Source organism: Somniosus microcephalus, chromosome 19 (assembly GCF_052327205.1).
Source record: "Somniosus microcephalus isolate GS21.2 chromosome 19, FLI_Smic_1.0, whole genome shotgun sequence".
NCBI classification, from domain to species: domain Eukaryota; kingdom Metazoa; phylum Chordata; class Chondrichthyes; order Squaliformes; family Somniosidae; genus Somniosus; species Somniosus microcephalus.
Window position 1 is genome coordinate 26,142,504 of NC_141005.1, and position 19,639 is coordinate 26,162,142.

Consider the following 19,639-nt stretch of genomic DNA (forward strand, 5'->3'; position numbering starts at 1 on the left):
CTACCACCCGCAGGCCAACGGGTTATGTGAGCGCTTTCATCAGTCGTTGAAGGCGTCGCTAAGAGCCAGCCTCCAGGGCACCGCATGGGTAGACAGGCTGCCTTGGGTTATGCTTGGTTTGCGTACGGCACCAAAAGAAGACCTGCAGTCATCTGCCGCGGAACTGGTGTACGGCCAGACACTTCGGGTGCCAGGCGAGTTCCTGCCGTCACCAACGAAGCCGTGGTCCGCAGCCAACCAACTAGACGCCCACCGGGAAGCAGCCCAAGTTTTCCAGCCAATTCCAACGTCACATCACGGTTTTCCGGCCTCCCACATTCCAATGGAGCTAATGCGGGCCAAGTTCGTTTTTGTTCGTCACGATGCCCATCGCAGTCCACTCAAGCCTCCTTATACGGGCCCTTTCCGAGTATTGCGGGGAGGTGCCAAGAGTTTTTTGGTCGACATCGGTGGCAAACCCGACCACATTTCAGTTGACCGCCTCAAGCCCGCGCACCTGGACTTCGAACAGCCAGTCGAAACTGCACAGCCACCGCGTCGTGGTCGACTGCCCGCTGCTACCACGCCCGACCGGATCATTGCACCTGCCAGTTCATCAACTGCCCAGCACGTTCCTCTCCGGGAATATAGGAGTCGTTCGAACAGGCTTGTCCGACCTCCTCTTCAATTGACTTCCATTGTTAAAGACAATTCTGGAGGGGCGCATGTGGCAGAGTCACCAAGGGACTCTTATATGGATGTACATAATTGCCTTTAACAGAGTGAATCGGTATCTGTATTCGTTTGCTGCATGTTAACAGCGCGGTCTCTAAAGGGTTAAGACCAAACGCGGTGATGTCACCACGTGGGTCACGTGATGTTCCCAACGGCGGGAAACGTGATGACGTCATGATGTCGGACTGAGGAGCCTCCCCTCTCAGTCCTTGTGGAGCCAGCCTTAAGCAAACACCTGTTGTTTAGTTCTCCTGCGTTTTTGAATGTTACTTCCACCAGTTTGCATTAAACATAATTTGGTTATCTGATTGACTCGCTCTCAGTATTTTCGTCAGGAATTTACCATTTCCTACAGCGCGATGGGAACCCCACAATCGGCCCACGCTCCACCCCCCCCCATTTACAACTGCCCCCATCCCTGCGATGTTCGATTTCCCCCACCCCACCCCCGCACTGTCGGACTTACCTGACCTCTGCTCCCCAGCTGTTTTCCAGACCGACAGACAGCCTGTCAATCTAGCTGGTTGTCGGGTGGGAAACCTGTTGAAAAATTAAAAACCTGGCGGGACCTGCGGGAAAAATAACTTCTGGGTTTCCCCTCCAAAAATCCTCCTCCCCCCACTTTGCTCTTTTCCTGGCTCTGAGTTATTATCAGGCCCTTTATTTAACAAAGAACAGTATTCAGAACACAACAGTGACCCTGAAATCCCATGGGCTACAAGGCTGGCAGATGTGCCAGGATCGTGCCTGCTGATCCCGCCGCAGTTTGTGAGGTCAATAGGAGGTCACATCATTTACAATGTTGGGGATATCTTTGGTGCTCACCTTCCCATGCACCTAAAAACCTGGACGCCCACCAGCCTGTGGACAGGGGCGTTGTCCTGTCCCCCACCCCCTCCCCCAATCTTCCAGCTGCTTTGATCACCTCCCAAGTAAGGGGTAGAGTCCAGGCCACTTGACCTTCAATATCCGTCCTTAACTCTGACACCATGGGGGTTCCAATAAGTGACAGTGTTTTACTGTGAAAATGTAAAGGATGTGAAGACACTGTACAGAATCACAGATTTTATTGAAATTTCAATGAAAATGATTAATTGTTACAAAAACATATTGACAATGGAACTAGTGACAACAGAATGAACGTGTACATTAGCATGAAATATACACACCAACCAAATCACAGCTGGGTTCAAATTCCACCCTTGTCAATGGGAAGCAATAGTCAATGAATATAGATTTGGGGATCAGACACCGGGGACACTGGATGATTATCAAATCAGTTCAATGTGTGTAATCCAACTGAGGGGTCCAATAGCTCTCTGTTTTCACCCCTCTACACTGTTCCAATGAAGCTCGAGGAATAGCATCTTATCTTTCTACTAGGCACTATGTAGCCCTCTGGCCTGAACGTTAACTTTAATAACTTTGGACCACAAATATAGCTCCCACTGACTCTTCGACAGGAAGTGCTGACACTGTGGGAAGGGAGGCGTTAGCATTTCTGTGGATAGGAGGAAGGAGCAGGTTGGTGTTTGGGGTGGGGTCCATCAGAACACTGTGCTGGCGAGGTGGTCTACACTGGTGACAACCTGCTTCTACCTTTACTTTGCCAATTTTTTCTGCTTCCCTTTCTACCTGCCTCATTCTCTTCCCCTCCCCATGTTAAACTATTCACACACTCTCCGTGTCTCTGTCTTTCATTTCTTTGATTGTTCTCATTATGCCTCCTATTGTCTCATCCGATTATCACTTCTGCCATTTAACCATCTCCTGTTTTCCACGTAAGCAGTTTGCAGATCATTCTATTTCTTTTCCTGTGTGTGTTTTCCCTCCCCCTTCCCACGCTCTGTTCCTTTTTAAATGTTGCTCATTGGTCATAACTTCCAATTTTCACAGAAGGTCTGAAACCAAAACAAACACTTGTCTGATCTCTCCCCGGATGCTGCCTGACCCGCTGAGCGCTTCCAGCATTTTCTGTGCTTTTTCAGATTTCCAGCATCTGCAGTATTTTGTTTTTTGTTTGTATTGACGGTTAAAGGTGAGAAGGATTGGCTGACGGGTGAAACCCTTTACTTGCAGTCCATCCAGGCATGGAAGAGGCGGTACAGACACGATGGGCTGAATGGCCTCCTTCTGTGCCGTGTGACTCTATGATACTACGGTTATTGTAATACATACAATTTAATTGGCAAATAATCTACTCCCTGTATCTTAATATATAAAGAAACTTGTAAAATATTCATAACAGATAATTACAGCCAATGAATGCATGGTCAACGAATGAGCGAAGCCAGTCTAATAAATCTACCGAACTTTAAAGGAGTTTTATTCACTCACTGCTGCAGCTGGTAACAGAATTGCTGCCGCTACAAAATGTAAAATAAATGTAAACGATTGTTATTCAGTTAATTTTGAGCAGAGTAGCGCTCCTGCCAACAGGCCAGTGGCCGCCATCTTCAATGTGCACTGACAGAGCAGACAAGAGCCGCAAGTTCTCGTCTAAACCTCAGACTGACCCCAATTCCCAGGCAGATGCTGGTCACACCGACGGACCTGGAGGAGCGGGTGGTGGGACCACAGTCTAACAAAAACAAATAAAAGGGCAAAACGTGCAAAGATCTCTGAAGGGATGAGGGTAAATATATTCTATGCTAAGTACCATTCTTTCAATGACTGATACTCTAACAGACATGTTTCACAATGCACAGAATCACCCACACTTGAGCCTTACCCTGTTACAAATGTGTTGTTTCATTCTATACATGAATTCTATTTAAATGATAGGTATTTTCAGATTCAGATATTTTCAGATTCAGGCAGATCTCTCTATCAAAGAAGGCAGTAGAGGCCAATTCATTAAATGTATTCAAGAAGGAGTTGGATATATTTCTTAAGGCTAAAGGGATCAAGGGAATTGGAGCGAAGGCAGGAACAGCGTACTGAATTTGGATGATCAGCCATGATCTCATTGAATGGCGGAGCGGGCTCGAGGGGCCGAATGGCCTACTCCTGCTCCTATCTTCTATGTTTCTATCTAAAGGTTAATATGCATTAAGCAGATCTTATCTGTCACAAAGCAGTTATAAGTAATTCTAATTCAATCCTGTTGATATGATATAATATCAAAATCAATTTAAAGTCATTAGTATTGCTATTAATTTTCAAACTGTTTAATGCTGATGCTCTGCATTAAGAAGCTGAATCTTCCTGCCACCACACAGACGCAACTTGACCTCGATGGTAGAATGTGGCTTTATTTCGTAGGATTCCAGTGTGTGTTCGTCTTCTAGTGACCATGACTGAAAGGCCAGGTAGTACTGGCCTAATGGAAGGCGCACCAAAGATTCAACTTTATTTTTCAGACTAGCAACCTTATCAGTTGGCAATACATTAATTGTCAGCTTACGCCCATCTATATTCATGACAAATATCTCCACTGTGTTTGTCAGGAGCTTTGCATCAAAGAATATTCCGGAATCCAACAAGGTGTTGCCATCAATCAGAATGGTTTCATTAAACATCAGGCGCAGCTGGTGAGCTGGGATTTTCCTGTCTTTCTGGATTTCCTGTTTGATCATTGAGATGTTGTTGTAAATGTTGGCATTCAGATGTAACGGGGACCCATCCAGGCCAATCACAGTGATTGCAAACTCCTTCACTGGCTGCGACAAGAAAAACACACAAGAGATAAAATGATGTACTTCTTTTATTTTGGGGGCTGGGAAAGACGCACACAGTCAGTTATGTCCTTTTTTATAAATATTCTGATAAATATATTTCCCTAATTGTCTTCCTGTCCTCTTCTGATTTGTTCTTGCTGGGGTGATAGTTACACTCCAGTCCCTCACGCAAGTGTCCTAGAACCATGCCTTCTGTCATATTGGTTTAGTAATGAGTAATGAGCCAGATTTAGTTAACAGCCTAATGGTGCATGGATAATGGCCCAGAACTTGGTGTCGGGGGCTTGCCGCGCGTGCAAGCACCCGATGTGCACTTACCCGGCGCGCCAACATCTGAAACCTGGCCCGCAGTGGATTTCCTGTCAGTGGCCCGGTTCTGATGTCAGCGCGCTGTGCTAACCTGACCCAGCGGCGTAGTTAGTGCGATGTGCCGGCTGGGATCAGGTGAACACTGTTCAGCCAATCAGGGGAGGGGAAACTTCATTCATAAGTTTGAGAGTAAGAACTGTCAAACTCATGAGAAGTACTGCACCCCAAAACACTACTTAAACTTTAAATAGAATTTTAAAAAACACCCCAATCATTAAATTAATTATAAATAAGTTTAAAAAAATAATTTAAACAATAATTATTTTTTTTTGAAAAAAATAAATTTTGATAAAAAGGGTCTAAAACTAAACTTACCTTATTGTAGATGCTTTAAAATAATAAACCTGTGGGGAAAAAAATTCTAAATTGCACTAAAACGCCACTTACCTGTAAAAAGAAATACTTACGTGTGCTTTTTACAAGCGTAAAGACCGGAGGCCTTTACACATGCGCAAATCCCCCAAAACAGAGGAAATCCAAGACGCACGCGCTGCCCCCTACAGCGCACGCGCTAGCCTCTTCACCTCTTGGGTTAGAGGAGAGGAAATGCCAGTTTTCAGCACATGCGCTGTGCATGCTGAAAACCGGCATTTCCTCCGGCCAGACGCGTGAGTACCCCTTCCGTACTCACACGTTTGGGGAGGAATTACTGCCCCATTATATCGAATATCAATCATAACATGATCGAGTTCAACATAGTGTTTGAAAAGGAGAAACGTGAAACAGCGACTAAGGGGGGAATTTTTCAAGGGGTCAGCGGGCACGTTCGGTGGCAGGTTGGGTAGGAAACATTTTTTTTTGACAGAGGAAGAGGATAGCATGCCGGAAATCCCAAAGAAAGTAATATTGAATCAGGGAAAGGGACTCAACAAAATTGATGTAAGCAAAATAACAGTAATGAAGAAAATAATGGCACCAAAGAGTGACAAATCCCCAGGACCAGATGGTTTCGATCCCAGGGTTTTAAAGGAAGTAGGTGAGCACATTGCAGACGCCGTAATTATAATCTTCCAAAGTTCTCTCGATTCAGCAACCGTTCCTTTAGAATGGAAAATTGCGCATGTCACTCCGCTATTTAAGAATGGTGAGAGAGGGAAACCAAGGAATTATAGACTAGTTAGCTGAACATCTGTTGTCAGGAAATTACCAGTGTCTATAATTAAGGATAGGGTGACTTGAAAATTTTCAGCTGATCAGAGAGCCAGCATGGATTTGTGAAAGGTAGGTCACACCTGATGAATTTTTTGTAGAGGCGACTAAAGTAGTGGACAGGGGAATGTCTATTGATGTTATTTATATGGACTTCCAGAAGACATTTGATAAAGTCCCTCATAAGAAACTGTTAACTAAGGTTGAAGCTCATGGAATTGAAGGCAAATTATTGACCTGGTTAGGAAATTGGCTGAGCGGCAGGAGACAGAGAGTAGGCATAATAGGCAGGTACTCCACAATTGACAAGATGTGACTAGTGGGGTACCGCAGGGATCTATTTTGGAGCCTCAACTGTTCACTGTATTTATTAACAACTTAGATGATGGGATAGAAAGGCACATATCCAAATTTGCCGAAGACACAAAGATAAGCGGCATTGTAGGCAATGTAGATGAAAGCATAGAATTACAAAGAGATATTGGGAGATTAAGTGAATGGGCAAAAACTGTGGCAAATGAATTTCAAGTAGGCAAATGTCAGGTCATCCACTTTGGACCTAAAAAGGATAGAACAGGGTACTTTCTAAATGGTGAAAAGCTGAAAACAGTGGAGGTCCAAAGAGACTTGGGGGGGTTCCAGGTACATGGATCATTAAAATGTCAAGAACAGGTACAGAAAATAATCAAAAAGGCTAATGGGATATTGGCCTTTATATCCAGAGGACTAGTATACAAGGGGGTAGAAGTTATGCTGCAGCTATATAAAGCCCTGGTTAGACCAGAGCTGGAGTACTGTGAGCAGTTCTGGGCACCACACCTTAGGAAAGATATATTGTCCTTGGAGGGCTTGTAGCGTACTTTTACTAGAATGTTACCCGGAGTTGAGGGGTTAAATTAGGAGGAGAGATTACACAAATTAGGGTTGTATTCCCTGGAATTTAAAAGGTTAAGGGGTGATTTGATCAAAATTTTCCAAGATATTAAAGGGAACAGATAGGGCAGATAGAGAGAAACTATTTCCACTGGTTGGGGATTCTAGGACTAGGGGGCATAGTCTAAACATTAGAGCCAGACCTTTCAGGAGTGAAATTAGGAAACACTTCTACACACAAAGGGTGGTAAAAGTTGGGAACTCTCTTTAACAAACGGCAATTGATGCTAGATCAGTTGTTAATTTTAAATCTGAGATTGATAAATTTTTGTTTAGCAAAGGTAGTAAGGGAGATGGGGCAAAGGCGGGTATATGGGGTTAGGTCATAGATCAACCATGATCTCATTGAATGGCGGAACAGGCTCGAGGGGCTAAATGGCCTACTCCTGCTCCTATGTTGCTATGGCCAATCTTCATGTGTGAGCTTGGACAGTTAGTGTTGTTTGAGCATTCAACCAGTCTGATCCTGTATTTATCCAATGTCCACACACATATAATATATGGTCAGTGGGAATCTCAGCTGATTCCTTCCCACCTCCATGTAGGGGTGCTGAGGCCAATTGTCACACTCCACAGTCATCCAGCTGAGATCAGCAAACTCAGTATGGACTGAGGATTGAACCTGGGGAGTTTCTGATTAGTGTGGCTTTTCATATATCTTTAATACTTGAAAGCTGGGCTATCATTACCAGCCCCGATAAAAAAAATAAAAGTTCCAATTGAGGATTGAGGTAAATAATGAGAACAATGTCCATTCACCTTTGTGACTTGAGCTCAAATCCATTCTAGACAGAAGGAACTCCTGGATCTAACATCACAATTTCTACAATCTCTACAATCTACATTCCCTCGGATCAAAACTTCATCATTTATTAAAACCATTTTACCTGGACATCCCATGCTTGGACGCCAGAGACACATGGCATGCTCAGGCATTTCCAGGCTTCATTTACCATCACGGGCCATCCAGTCGATGAAGCCACATTTCCTGTCGGATCAGCTGGATCAAGAATTATTGGTCTGAAAAATAAAACCGTACAAGCAACGATTATTAAGCGTGGGGCTGGATTTGCTGGCAAAATAACATTTGGGACGAAATTCAACTCCTTTGCAGCCGACGTTAGTGCCTCCGGGGGGGAAAAAACGCCTCCTGCAAAACTCGGTGGCATTGCTGAGGTGCTACCCAATAGCGCTGCGCCACTGCCAGTACAGCCCCAGTCCGCCACGTCTCCGGCAATGCTATCATCGCCGTGTTAGGCGACCTCTTACCGCCCCGTTGCGTCCCCTTACCGCCCTGCGGCAGAAATTCGGCTGCGTCCTGTGAGGCTGCCGCGGGCGGAGTCAGCGCTAGCCTCAAGGGTCGGTAGTTAAAGGGGAGGGGCGGCCGCGACTTGACCTAATGGAAGCAGGATTGAAGGGATTCAAATAGGAACTGGTGCAAGAGTGAATGCAGGGCTGTGTGGTGACAATATGTTTGAGGACCTTAGAATGGAATGGGAGGCAAGAGTTGGGTTGGTAAATAGATACGGCAAGGGCTCAGGGGTGGAATTTCTGAGGGGGTGATTATGGCACTTTTGAAAAGTCGGGAAACAGTGTCAATTCATCTGATCCGTTAATAAGGTCAGCAAGCAGTGTACCAAAGGAAGATAGATTTGTGTTTAGGAGTAGGTTGGGTGGAGCCGGTTATGGTGAGTAGGAGATAGGCTTCATGTATTAGATGAGTCTAGTGAGAGCTAACCCGGAGAAGTTGAGTCACATGGAGTAGGAGCTGGATGAGGTGAAAACTTGGGGAAGGTCAGGTAGAGGAGAAGGCAGTTGGAGATGGAAAGCTCTATGAGGTCCTTACACTTGGCATTGGAGGAGTCAATGGAGGGAGGTCAAGAAAGGTGTCCGAACAGATGGTTTATTATTGAGGAGGCTGTGAAGTGCTTTGGGGCATCTTGATATTAATGCCAGTTCTTTTCATTGTACCCGTCTGTACAGCAGGTCAGAAGGAGGTTAATATAAACTAAAAATACTGGAGCAGTTATAATTAGTCTAGTTTCAAACGCGGTTGAAGATTTTACCTGTTGGCACGGAGTTTCTGTATTAAAAATTCTGCAATGACTTTATTATTGACATCATAGTACTCGGTCCAGTAGATGCACAGCTCCTGATATCTGCAGATCAGTTCAAGGACTGTCCGGAACCCTTCAGCCATGACAAATCTCTCCTGCCCACTGCCTTTCTCCCAGGCGTAAATAGTCAGCAGCTCCACTGCATACTTAGCAGGCAGGCGCGCTCCGGCTCCCAGCTCAGATCTCCGTGGCTTGACACACTAGAGAAAATTGATCACAAATATAAATACACAAATGTAATATTAAAAGTATTCTCCAGTCCTCCCCGTCCTGTATTTTTGTTTCTATATATTTAAGCTTTATTATTCTTCCGAGACCACACAACTTCCCTGAGAGTACAGGCTGGGGCTATACGCAGACCAATGCTGCCATTTAAGCATCCCCCAAGAAGACCACAAGATCAGCCCAGAGTGGCCCTCATTCCAACTTCTTCTCCTTCCATCGGACAAAATCCATAATCTCTGCTCATCATCCCCCCACAACTGTAAGGCCGAGAACAGAAACTCTCCGTGTGGAAATTGCAGACATGAACCTATAGAACAGTTTGTTGGAGTGCCAGGATTCCAAAGAAAGAAAGAACTTGGATTTATATCGCACCTTTCACAACCTTACGATACTCTAAAGAGCTTCCCAGATATTAAGTATTTTGAAGTGTAGTTGCTGTTGTAATGTAGGGAAACGCAGCAGGCAATTTGCACACAGCAAGATCCAACAAACAGTAATGTGATAAATGACTAAATAACTTGTTTTTGGTGGTGTTGGTTGAGGGTTAAATGTTGGCCAGAACTCCTTGCACTTTCTCAAATAGTCCCTTGGGATCTATGACGTGCACCTGAGAGGGCAGACAGGGCTTTAGTTTAACATCTCACCTGAAAAACACTGGGGTAGAAATTTGCGTCGGCCCATCTTCTGGCCTGAAATAGGCAGCATGCTGGGAGTGTGTGCCAGAAACCGGAGCGGAGACACAATCGAAATTTGGCCTCGGGCCTTATCAACATATTGCCGGCAAGCGGCGGATGTCAATCTGGCATCGAATGGCAGCTCGCGGGTTCCACGAGGATGCAGTTGGGCCTGCTGCCTCTCCAGCAACAGCCATCAGGTAGGTCCTGGGGGAGGGGCAGGAGAACGGGGAAGGGTGGGGGCGATGGGCTGGCCAGAGTCCCCAGCAGTGCTGTGGAGCTGGGAGGAGCACTCCTGCTCCCTGGCTCTACGTAAAGAGAAGTGTCAAAAAAATGTATTTACATTGAGGCTGCAAGTAGGACCAAACAACTGAGGGGAACAGGCCCGATGGCCGCTCCGTTCAGCACCGACCAATTGCACTAAAGGTCCTTAAACAGGAGTTTATTCAAGGTGTCTTAACATCTGTTTAAGGCTGCTGTCCAGGACAGCTGAAAATTGCCGGAGGACATTATGGGGTCGGACCTATTTCAGGCGTCCTTGGGATGCAGGGCATGGCCTGGTGAAATTGATCACTTTGCCCCTATTTCCCACCCGGAAAACAAGCACAAGGTGGACCAATTTATAACCCATCATTTTTCAATTGATCTTTCAACAATTAATTATCTTTTACAAAAAGAAAATACTGCAGGTGCTGGAGATCTGAAATAAAAACAGAAAATGCTGGAGATACTCAGCAGGTCAGGCAGCATCTGTGAAGAGAGAAACAGAGTTAACGTTTCAGGTCGATGAACTTTCTTCAGAACTGAAAAAAAGCAGGAAATGGAAGAGATTTTTAAGCAAGTGTAGGGGCTGGGAAATGGGGGAGAGGATGAAAGAACAAAAGGGAAGGTCTGTGATAGGATGGAAGACAGGAGAAGTAAAGAGACATTAAGAGATATTCAAGGCAAGAGGAGATGGTAATGGGACAGGTTAAGAAACAAAGGATGGCTCTAGATGAAGGGTGAATTGCGCTGGCAGAATGGAAGACAGCTGCCATGTAGGAGAGAAGAACAGAAGGCACAAACAAAAAGTGTGGATAAAAAATATATATGATAGGGGCCGGGTTATGATCTGAAATTGTTGAACTCTATGTTAAGTCCAGAGGGCTGTAGAGTGCCTAATCGAAAGGTAGGAGGAGGTGTTGGAGAGTTGGCGTTCAGCTTCCGCTAGGTAGAGGTCGGTTCGTCAAACAACAACAGCACCACCCTTGTCAGCAGGTTTAATGACAATGTCGCAGTTGGATCGGAGAGAACAGAGTGCTGCAAGTTCAGAGGGAGGTAGGTTGGAGTGAGTGAGGGGAGCAGAGAAATGGAGACGGTCGATGTCACGCCGGCAGTTTGCAATGAAAAGATCTAGAGAGGGTAAGACGCCAAAGGAAGGGGTCCAGGTAGAATGACAATTCTGAAAGCGGGAGAAAGGGTCAGCCATGTGTGGGGAAGACTCCTGGCCAAAGAAGTGGGCACAGAGACGAAGGTGGTGGAAAAAGAGCTCAACATCTTGCCGAACTCAAAATTCATTGAGGTGGGGGCGTAAGGGGATGAAGTTCAGGCCTTTGCTGAGGACTGATCGTTCGGGGTCAGAGAGAATTATCTTTAGTTTGATTTTCTTCTGTGGTGAATGCTGGAGTCCGCGGGCAATGGAAGATTGGATGCAGCTTTTGGCTCAGAATAGGAGGAGACTGATCAAACTTGCCATGTGCAGGTTCAAAGAAACCAAGAAGGTCACTCATTCCACGACACAATGTTGAGGGACTGGGTGAACTGTAAAAGATTTAAGGATAAAATCCCTGGTCCTCGCTCCCAATGGGAATATAGGAACAGGAGTAGGCCATTCAGCCCCTCAAGCCTGTTCCGCCGTTCAGTGAGATCGTGGCTGATCTGCGACCTTACTTCACAGACCTGCCTTTGGCCCTTGTCCCTTAATGCCTTTGGTTAACAAAAATCTATCAATCTCAGGTTTAAAATGAACACTTGAACTAGCATCAATTGCCATTTGAGAAAGAGGTTTCCAAACTTCTACCACCCTGTGTGTGTAGAGGTGTTTCCTGATTTCACTCCTGATTTTTTAGACTATGCCCCCTTATTTAACCCCTGGACTCTAGGTATCATTCTGGTAAACCTACGCTGCACTCCCTCCAAGGACAATATATCCTTCCTAAGGTGTGGTGCCCAGAACTGCTCACAGTACTCCAGCTGTGGTCTAACCAGGGCTTTATATAGCTGTAGCATAACTTCTACCCCCTTGTATTCTAGTCCTCTGGATATAAAGACCAGCATTCCATTAGCCTTTTTGATTCTTTCTGTAGCTGTTCATGACATTTCAATTATCTATCTAACTATCTGGACCCCGCCCCCTGCCACCCACAAGCCTCTTAATACCTCCACTGTTTTTAGCTTTTCACCATTTAGAAAGTACCCTTTTAGGTCGAAAGTGGAGGGCCTGACATTTGCCTGCATTGAAATCCATTTGCCATAGTTTTGCCCATTCACTTCATCTATCAATATCTCTGTAATTTTATACTTTCATCTACACTGCCTACAATGCCGCCTATCTTTGCATCATCGGCAAATTTGGATATGTTCGCAGGAGGTGCAGATCAAAGGATTGCGGCTCGATCTCTGACCTCTACTCCCTTTGAACATAGCTCCTCCACAGAGCATGGGATCAGGAAATTAGTCTTTAATTTCTTTGATCAGGATCTGGTATAACCTGTGTTCAGCCTAAGCCAGAAGATGTACAGGAGCTCTCCCCTTCCTCCACATTCCTTCCAACAGTTTTGAGCAAAGCCAGATTCCAGCAGAGGAGAAACAAGAACCTTCAATGATTCCAAATACTGACCCGAATCCTCCCATAGTCCTCCAAGGATTAACAATTGCCCTGTTCCCCAGTCACTCACCTGTTTGTACCAATATTTCAGCAGGCGAATCAAGTCTTTGACTTTTGAAGGATGCCGCTTCACAAATTTTCTCTGAAGCTCAGTAAAGCAGGCAGAAAATTCCCCATGTGGATCTTCATTTGCGCTCACAAAATTGATTAGTTTGAGATGGGCTTCGTTTGCACTGTCCGCTCCCACTGCAAGAAATAAAATGATTAATGAGCAACAGCTTACTGTGGCTCCAAGTAGTTTTGAAGACAAGTACTTAGCGAGAACAGTTAATTTAGCCCATCAATCAAATAGACCATGTATACCTGCATTTTAGTGGATGACCCCCATTTACTTAATCTCATGAAAGTTTCTCACATTCCTCTCGGTGTCCCGGGAGGTCTCTCTCTCTCTCCTCCAACTCCCAATTAGATGTCTATAGATCTTGTTCCATTTCCACAGTTGACCAGATCCAAAGTATCTGCTAATGCTGCTTTAGATCTGGCAGCGAACAAGTGTGTCTGCAAGAGGACCAACTCATTCTCTAACCTTTCCTCCTTCCCTGTTGGAAAGTATTTGCTTGCTGATAGCCCTTGATTATGTTCGATATCAATGACGTATGGTGAGCATTAAGGTAATCTAATATGACAGCTAATGTTAAAGCCACTAAGTAAGAGTGCTGTAGTACTTGAGCCAATTGGAGCAAGAAAGTCCCAGATTTCAGTGCTGATCTCAGCATGGGCCGCAGTGGGTTACTACAGAAGAGCTCAGAGTCTCTGGGTTGGGAAGAGAAACAAAATGTTGCAGGTTTTTGACTCCTGATCACGTCCCAGAGACCCCTTCTGGAAAGTGGACCGTGTGTGGTCATCAGATGTAAACCGGGTTTTGTTCCCCCGCTCTCCATGGCCAAATAGGCTGTTGACATTCTTGTCTTGGTATGAAGAATGATCAGCTGGGAAAAGTACCACAGCAATTTTAGTGGCCAAGGAACTGAATCACTTTCTCTAGAAACGGAGGGCAAAGGTAACTAATTTAAACAATTGTTCAAATTTTTGAAAAAAATAATTTTTTTAAAAATTAGGTCTAAAAATACACTTACCTTACTGTAAAGTCTTTAAAAATAATAAACCTGTGGAAAAAAATTTCTAACTTTAATTAATAGACCACTTACCTTTTAAAACTAAGTACTTACGTCTGCTTTTTTCTCGCGTAAAAACTGGAGGCCTTATCGCACGGGCAACCCTGTAAAAAAAAGGAATTTCAGCGCGCACGCGCAGACTCCTGTGCGCACGCGTTCCACCTCTGAACCCCTTGGTTCAGAGGAAAGGAAATGCCGGTTTTCCACGCATGCGCTGTGCATGCTGAAAACCGGCACTTCCATCGGGCCCACGCGTGAGTACACGATGCTTACTCACGCGTTGGGACCCGAATTACTGGGCCAATATAAGAAATAGGAGCAGGAGTAGGTCATATGACCCGTCGCGCTGTTCAATAAGATTACGGCTAAACTTCGACATCCACCCCACTTTCCCGCCCTATCCCCATATCCCTCGATTCACTTAGTGCCCAAAAATCCAACGATCTCAGTCTTGAATATTCGCATCGTCTGATTACTGGTTAGATTTACTTTCAGAATTAGTAGCCTAGACTTCCCATCAGCATCATTTTAATACCAAACTGGGTACATGCCAGTGTTAAAATAATGCCAATCAAAAAACTTAAGCTAATATCCCTCATTACTTCTCCTGCGAAGGGTCGCCATGTGTCTGACAGGCTATTGCACCTGATTCACTCAAAGTGCATTGTAACATTCTTCCTTAGCAATAACTAAATATGGCACTCAATCGTTGCATCATCTTAACTAGGAACGGGACATGTGATGGAGCAAAGCGGATAAGGTCCACCCTCGTCCCGTCTTTCGTGATGAGTAGCAGAGGCTCATGGAAGAATTTAAATTAAATTTGAGCTTTAATGATAAGGGCAGGTGTCTTATAACATGGATATCAATTCTTACTTAATGCATCAAAGGCTGGCAAAACATCGAACTCCACAATGTCTGAACTCTTCTTCTTCGATTTCAGTGCGAAGCTCATCGATTTTGGTGGGATGCCGCTGTTTTGTATTATAGTGATACTGATATCACGGATCTCATATGCAATGCTTGATGAGCACGTTTCCAGTACTTCTCGAATTCCCTCAAGAATTTCATGCCTGGTGTCTCTCTGCTCCTGGAAACTCTTGAAACAGCTGAGGAAGACGACCAGATCCGCATCTGAGCCATTTCTTAAAGCTGTTCCTTTCCCTGATGACCCGCCCTGAGGAGAGGAAGAACAGACAATTATTTCTGACTATTTCAGCTACTGGTGAACTTAACCATTCAAGAAATCTTGCACAAAAAAATGACCGCATTGATTCTCTTCAGTCTTGAACAGTCATAGAGACAATATCTGTATCGTTGCTTTGGGCTCTGAATTAGCATTGATACAATTTTTTGTTGCCATTTTCTTTCCTCTTTGTCTTAAGACGCTGACTCTTGATGGGACACAGTTCCATGAGCACTTCCTCAATTCCCCTAAGTGGCCATTCTTCATGTGTGATCTTCGACCGCATGTGTCAGTAGGCTATTCAACTGTGTGGAGCATCACAGCCCAATCTTGTCCTCACTGGAGGAATACACGTGCAGGCTTTCCAGTAAGGGTGACTGGAAAGTGAGCAGGAGCGGAATCCATGGGCTGATAGTTGAATTCTTGTCTGGAGTGTTGTGGTCACTTTTAACACCTGCATCTGTTTTCAAATGAGTGATGTTGCCATATTTGGGGATTTTTTGGGGGGTTGGCTTAATTCCTTGCATTTCCCATATTAGGCACTGACGGAGCCAATGCCAAGTCAGGATCTGCCAAACAACATACTGTTTAAGCATGAGAATAAAATCACACGATGCAAACTAGGGCTCTTGATACTTGTCATGGTGACCTTTTGCCAAAGGGAACAGACACCAATCAGTGAGAAGCCACTAACTATCACCGAGCTGTGGTGTACTCTCTCCTCCATCCCTTCCACAAGAGTTTATGTGACAGACTCACTATGTTGTTTCTTCATTGCAGCTGACTGGAGATAGGATGAATGGAGGCAGCATTGGGAGGGATGGTGAGGTGAGAGGGGAGTGTATTGAGGGAGCAATACTCACATCCTTTCCCAAATGGTTAAGTATATTTTATCGATAAATAACCTGAAATTTGTATTTTAAATAACACAAAGTACAATATTGCTTTTGATTAACAAAATACTTTCAAAGCATGCTGGCCCTTTAAAGAAACAAAAGCATGCTGATTATGAGAGGAGCAGATTTAAAGCACACTGTACTTCAAGAAAATTGCTTCTAAATGCCGATCTTTAAGAGGAGCAGATTTAAAGTGAACTTTCTCTTTAAGAGAGGTACATCTAAAACCACTGAAACTTTAAAACAAGCAGATCAAAAACATTCTCTCCTTTTAGGTAAAGCATCCCCAATTGGCCGAGATTTTTAGGAACCGTTTTAAGGCACAGAATTTGCAGGAAATTTTGGCGATCCCACCCAGCCCCGTTAATTTGGGTGAGGCACTGCAGGCAGCTGGTCCCACGATTAGTCTGCACCGTCCGGAGAGGAGGAGCCAAGCGCAGAAAACAGGAAACGTAATATAGAAACATAGAAACATAGAAACATAGAAGATAGGAGCAGGAGTAGGCCATTCGGCCCTTCGAGCCTGCTCCGCCATTCAATGAGATCATGGCTGATCATCCAAATTCAGTATCCTGTCCCTGCCTTCTCCCCATATCCCTTGATCCCTTTAGCCTCAAGAAACATATCCAACTCTTTCTTGAATATATTTAATGAACTGGCCTCCACCGCCCTCTGTGGCAGAGAATTCCACAGGTTCACCACTCTCTGGGTGAAGAAATTCCTCCTCATTTCTGTCCTAAATGGCTTACCCCTTATCCTTTGACTATGACTCCTGGTTCTGGACTCCCGGCCATCAGAAACATCCTTTCTGCATCTAGTCTGTCCAGACCTGACAGAATTGTATAGGTTTCGATGAGATCCCCTCTCAATCTTCTAAACTCCAGTGAGTATAAGCCCAATCGACACAATCTCTCCTCGTACGTCATTCCTGCCATCCCAGGTATCAGCCTAGTGAATCTTCGCTGCACTCCCTCCATGGCAAGAACGTCCTTTCTCAGGTAAGGTGACCAAAACTGCACACAATACTCAAGGTGTGGTCTCACCAAGGCCCTGTACAACTGCAGCAAGACATCCTTGCTCCTGTACTCGAATCCTCTCGCTATGAAGGCCAGCATACCATTTGCCTTCTTAACTGCCTGCTGCACCTGCATGCTTACCTTCAGCGGCTGGTGCACAAGGACCCCCAGGCCTCGTTGCACTTCCCCTTTTCCCAATCTATTGCCGTTTAGATAATAATCTGCCTTCCTGTTTTTGGCACCAAAGTGGATAACCTCGCATTTATCCACATTATACTGCATCTGCCATGCATCTGCCCAATCGCCCAACCTGACCAAATCGTACTGGAGTTTCACGACATCCTCCTCACAGCTTACCCTCCCACCCAAAATAATTAAAAATGAGCAATCACATCAGAAAACACCTCCATTCATAAATAAGGGAAGGTATCTGATAGTTTAAATAGTAATTTATTATTAACTATTCTCCATTAAAACTAAAATAACTTACTTTAAAGGCTTTGATTACTTTGATCTCGGGTTGTTTGATAAAACACCGATTCCTTAAAAATTCACAGATCCTGTGTACGGCGTTCCGCACTTCAATGTTAAATTCATTCGGCTCCAGGTTAGTTTTAATGAAATCCTCCAACCTCCTGGGGTTAGTTGTGTATAATAACTCCATCGTTCCAGCTTTCACTGAAGTGAGGTTGGAGTGACAACACCCTCTTATAAACCGGCTGCTAACCCCACCTTCAAATATCTCGTTTCCATTTCCTCAGAAACTTGACTCTTATCTTTCGGTTTCATTACTCCAGTTGCCAGAGCAGTCTGTAAATTGCAACATGACACTGGCGCTGGTCACAAGTTAATGGAAACTATAATTGTAGCTTTCTTCCTTCATTTCAGAGACCCAAGAAATCCAACCTGGCCAGCCAGTGGTGCAAGAAGAAGAGGGAGAGGAGAGTGATGATGAAGAAGAGACACCGTCACTCTCTCTAACACTCACAGCCACCAGCTCAGATACTGGCACTGCACGGACTTTAGAGGGTAGCTTAGAGGCAGGATCTGCACATGGTGAGTCACTGGGCACGAGTGGGCTACAACCAGGACAGAGGGAAAGGGTAGCGCTGCTGCCAGTTCCACGGAGGGCAAGGTCGCACAGGAGTTCTGCTGCAGAGCACTCGGGTGAGGACTCGGATGGGGTAGCCTACAGAAGAACATTGATGGGAATGCACAATGAAATGCTTGGTGCATTGGCAGGCCTGCCAGAAAGCTTAATGCAGTGTCAAGGAGCATGGAGGAGTCCGGCACAAACCTTGCCGAGGGCTCGGGCGTTCCTCGCTTCAACGTTAAATTTATCCGGCTCCAGATTATTTTTAATGAAATCGTCCTACCTCCTGGGTTCAGTGCTGCAAACTTCCATCGTACCAGCTTTCAAACAGGTGAGGTTGGTGTGTGCAGTGGGGAAAGAGTTAAACTGACATCGCTGGCAGTTTCACTGAATGGTGTAATAAAGACCATCTTTTTCTAAGTTGCTGAATTGGCAGTGGAGATAACATAGCCGGACATGGAACCATAAGAGGCCTAAGAGGATGTAAGTTCTGTTCTGGCAGGAAAATAAAACAATGAGTTGGAAGTAAAAGAGGCCTAGAGGGGCAGGAAAAGAGGTCAATGAACCAGAAGTATGAGACCCATTTGGCATAAACAGAGGTCATAGGTGCAACAACAGCTTGATATATACTTTTCAGGTAATAAAGGTGGTACTTTAATGTAACACGGCATAGGCAACCAATCAGTGAAGATGCATGCGGGCCAAGGTCCAATCAGGTGGCAGGAATTAATTTTGACATGTGTATTGTAATGTATAAAAATGTAGTGTTTGCTGTACCAATTTGGAAAGGTCTGGCTAAGACAGAGCAGACTGGTTCCCCACCGGTGCAATAAAGACAACTTGACTATCGATCTAAAACCTTGTGTCGAGTGTTGGTTTAAAATACTCCACAACAGTGTGACAACAGCCTCCTTAGAAACCAGCTGCTGACCCCTCCTTCAAATATTCCAAAAATAGTAAGACACAATTGTTAAAACTTTCTAACAATGAAATGTTATACACATCACTGATTTGCATCCACAACCAGTCCAAAGTTTATATTTGTTCAATGATCGCTTTGTAGCTGCTTTCATGTCAACGCCAAAGCTGTTTCCATTTCCTCAGAACTTGGCTCTTTGCTTTCGGTTTTATTCCTCCAGTTGCCTGAGCAGTCTGTAAATTTCAACATGACACTGGCGCTGGTCATGAGTTAATGGAAAATATTATTGTAGCTTTCTTCCTTCCCACACCTCAAGTTTTCTTCCCCTCCTCCTCTAGGGTCTTGAGTTTGTAATCTGGGCTGACATTACAGCGTGGTCCTGCAGGAGAAACCGCCAAGCAGACATATCTCTGAAATTCCTATCTAATCCCAAAGGGAATTGTTTGGAAAGCATCTAACTATAAAGTCTGAATCCCTCCCACTGCACTGATGACATGCCCACCTTCAAAGGAGGACTGCAGCCATAGTGTTCCTTACAGTATTTGATTATCTGGATCTATATTTCCATCTATAGCCCCTTTATTTTACTATTTTGTGGGCTCATGGGGTTAGGGGTAATATATTTGC

At 44.8% G+C, this 19,639-nt stretch overlaps 1 protein-coding gene across 1 annotated transcript; it reads right to left on the minus strand.

The window, feature by feature from the left end:
* Window positions 1-1,766: 1,766 nt before the first annotated feature.
* Window positions 1,767-17,695, minus strand: LOC147104238 (2'-5'-oligoadenylate synthase 1-like). The gene is made up of 6 exons (XM_085961423.1): window positions 17,491-17,695; window positions 14,779-15,079; window positions 12,798-12,973; window positions 8,912-9,162; window positions 7,733-7,865; window positions 1,767-4,376 (listed from the first exon to the last, which is right to left on the minus strand). The coding sequence occupies exons 1-6, from the start codon at window positions 17,662-17,664 to the stop codon at window positions 3,885-3,887; spliced, it is 1,527 nt and encodes a 508-aa protein (XP_085817549.1). The 5' UTR covers window positions 17,665-17,695; the 3' UTR covers window positions 1,767-3,884.
* Between the last annotated feature and the right edge of the window lie 1,944 nt (window positions 17,696-19,639).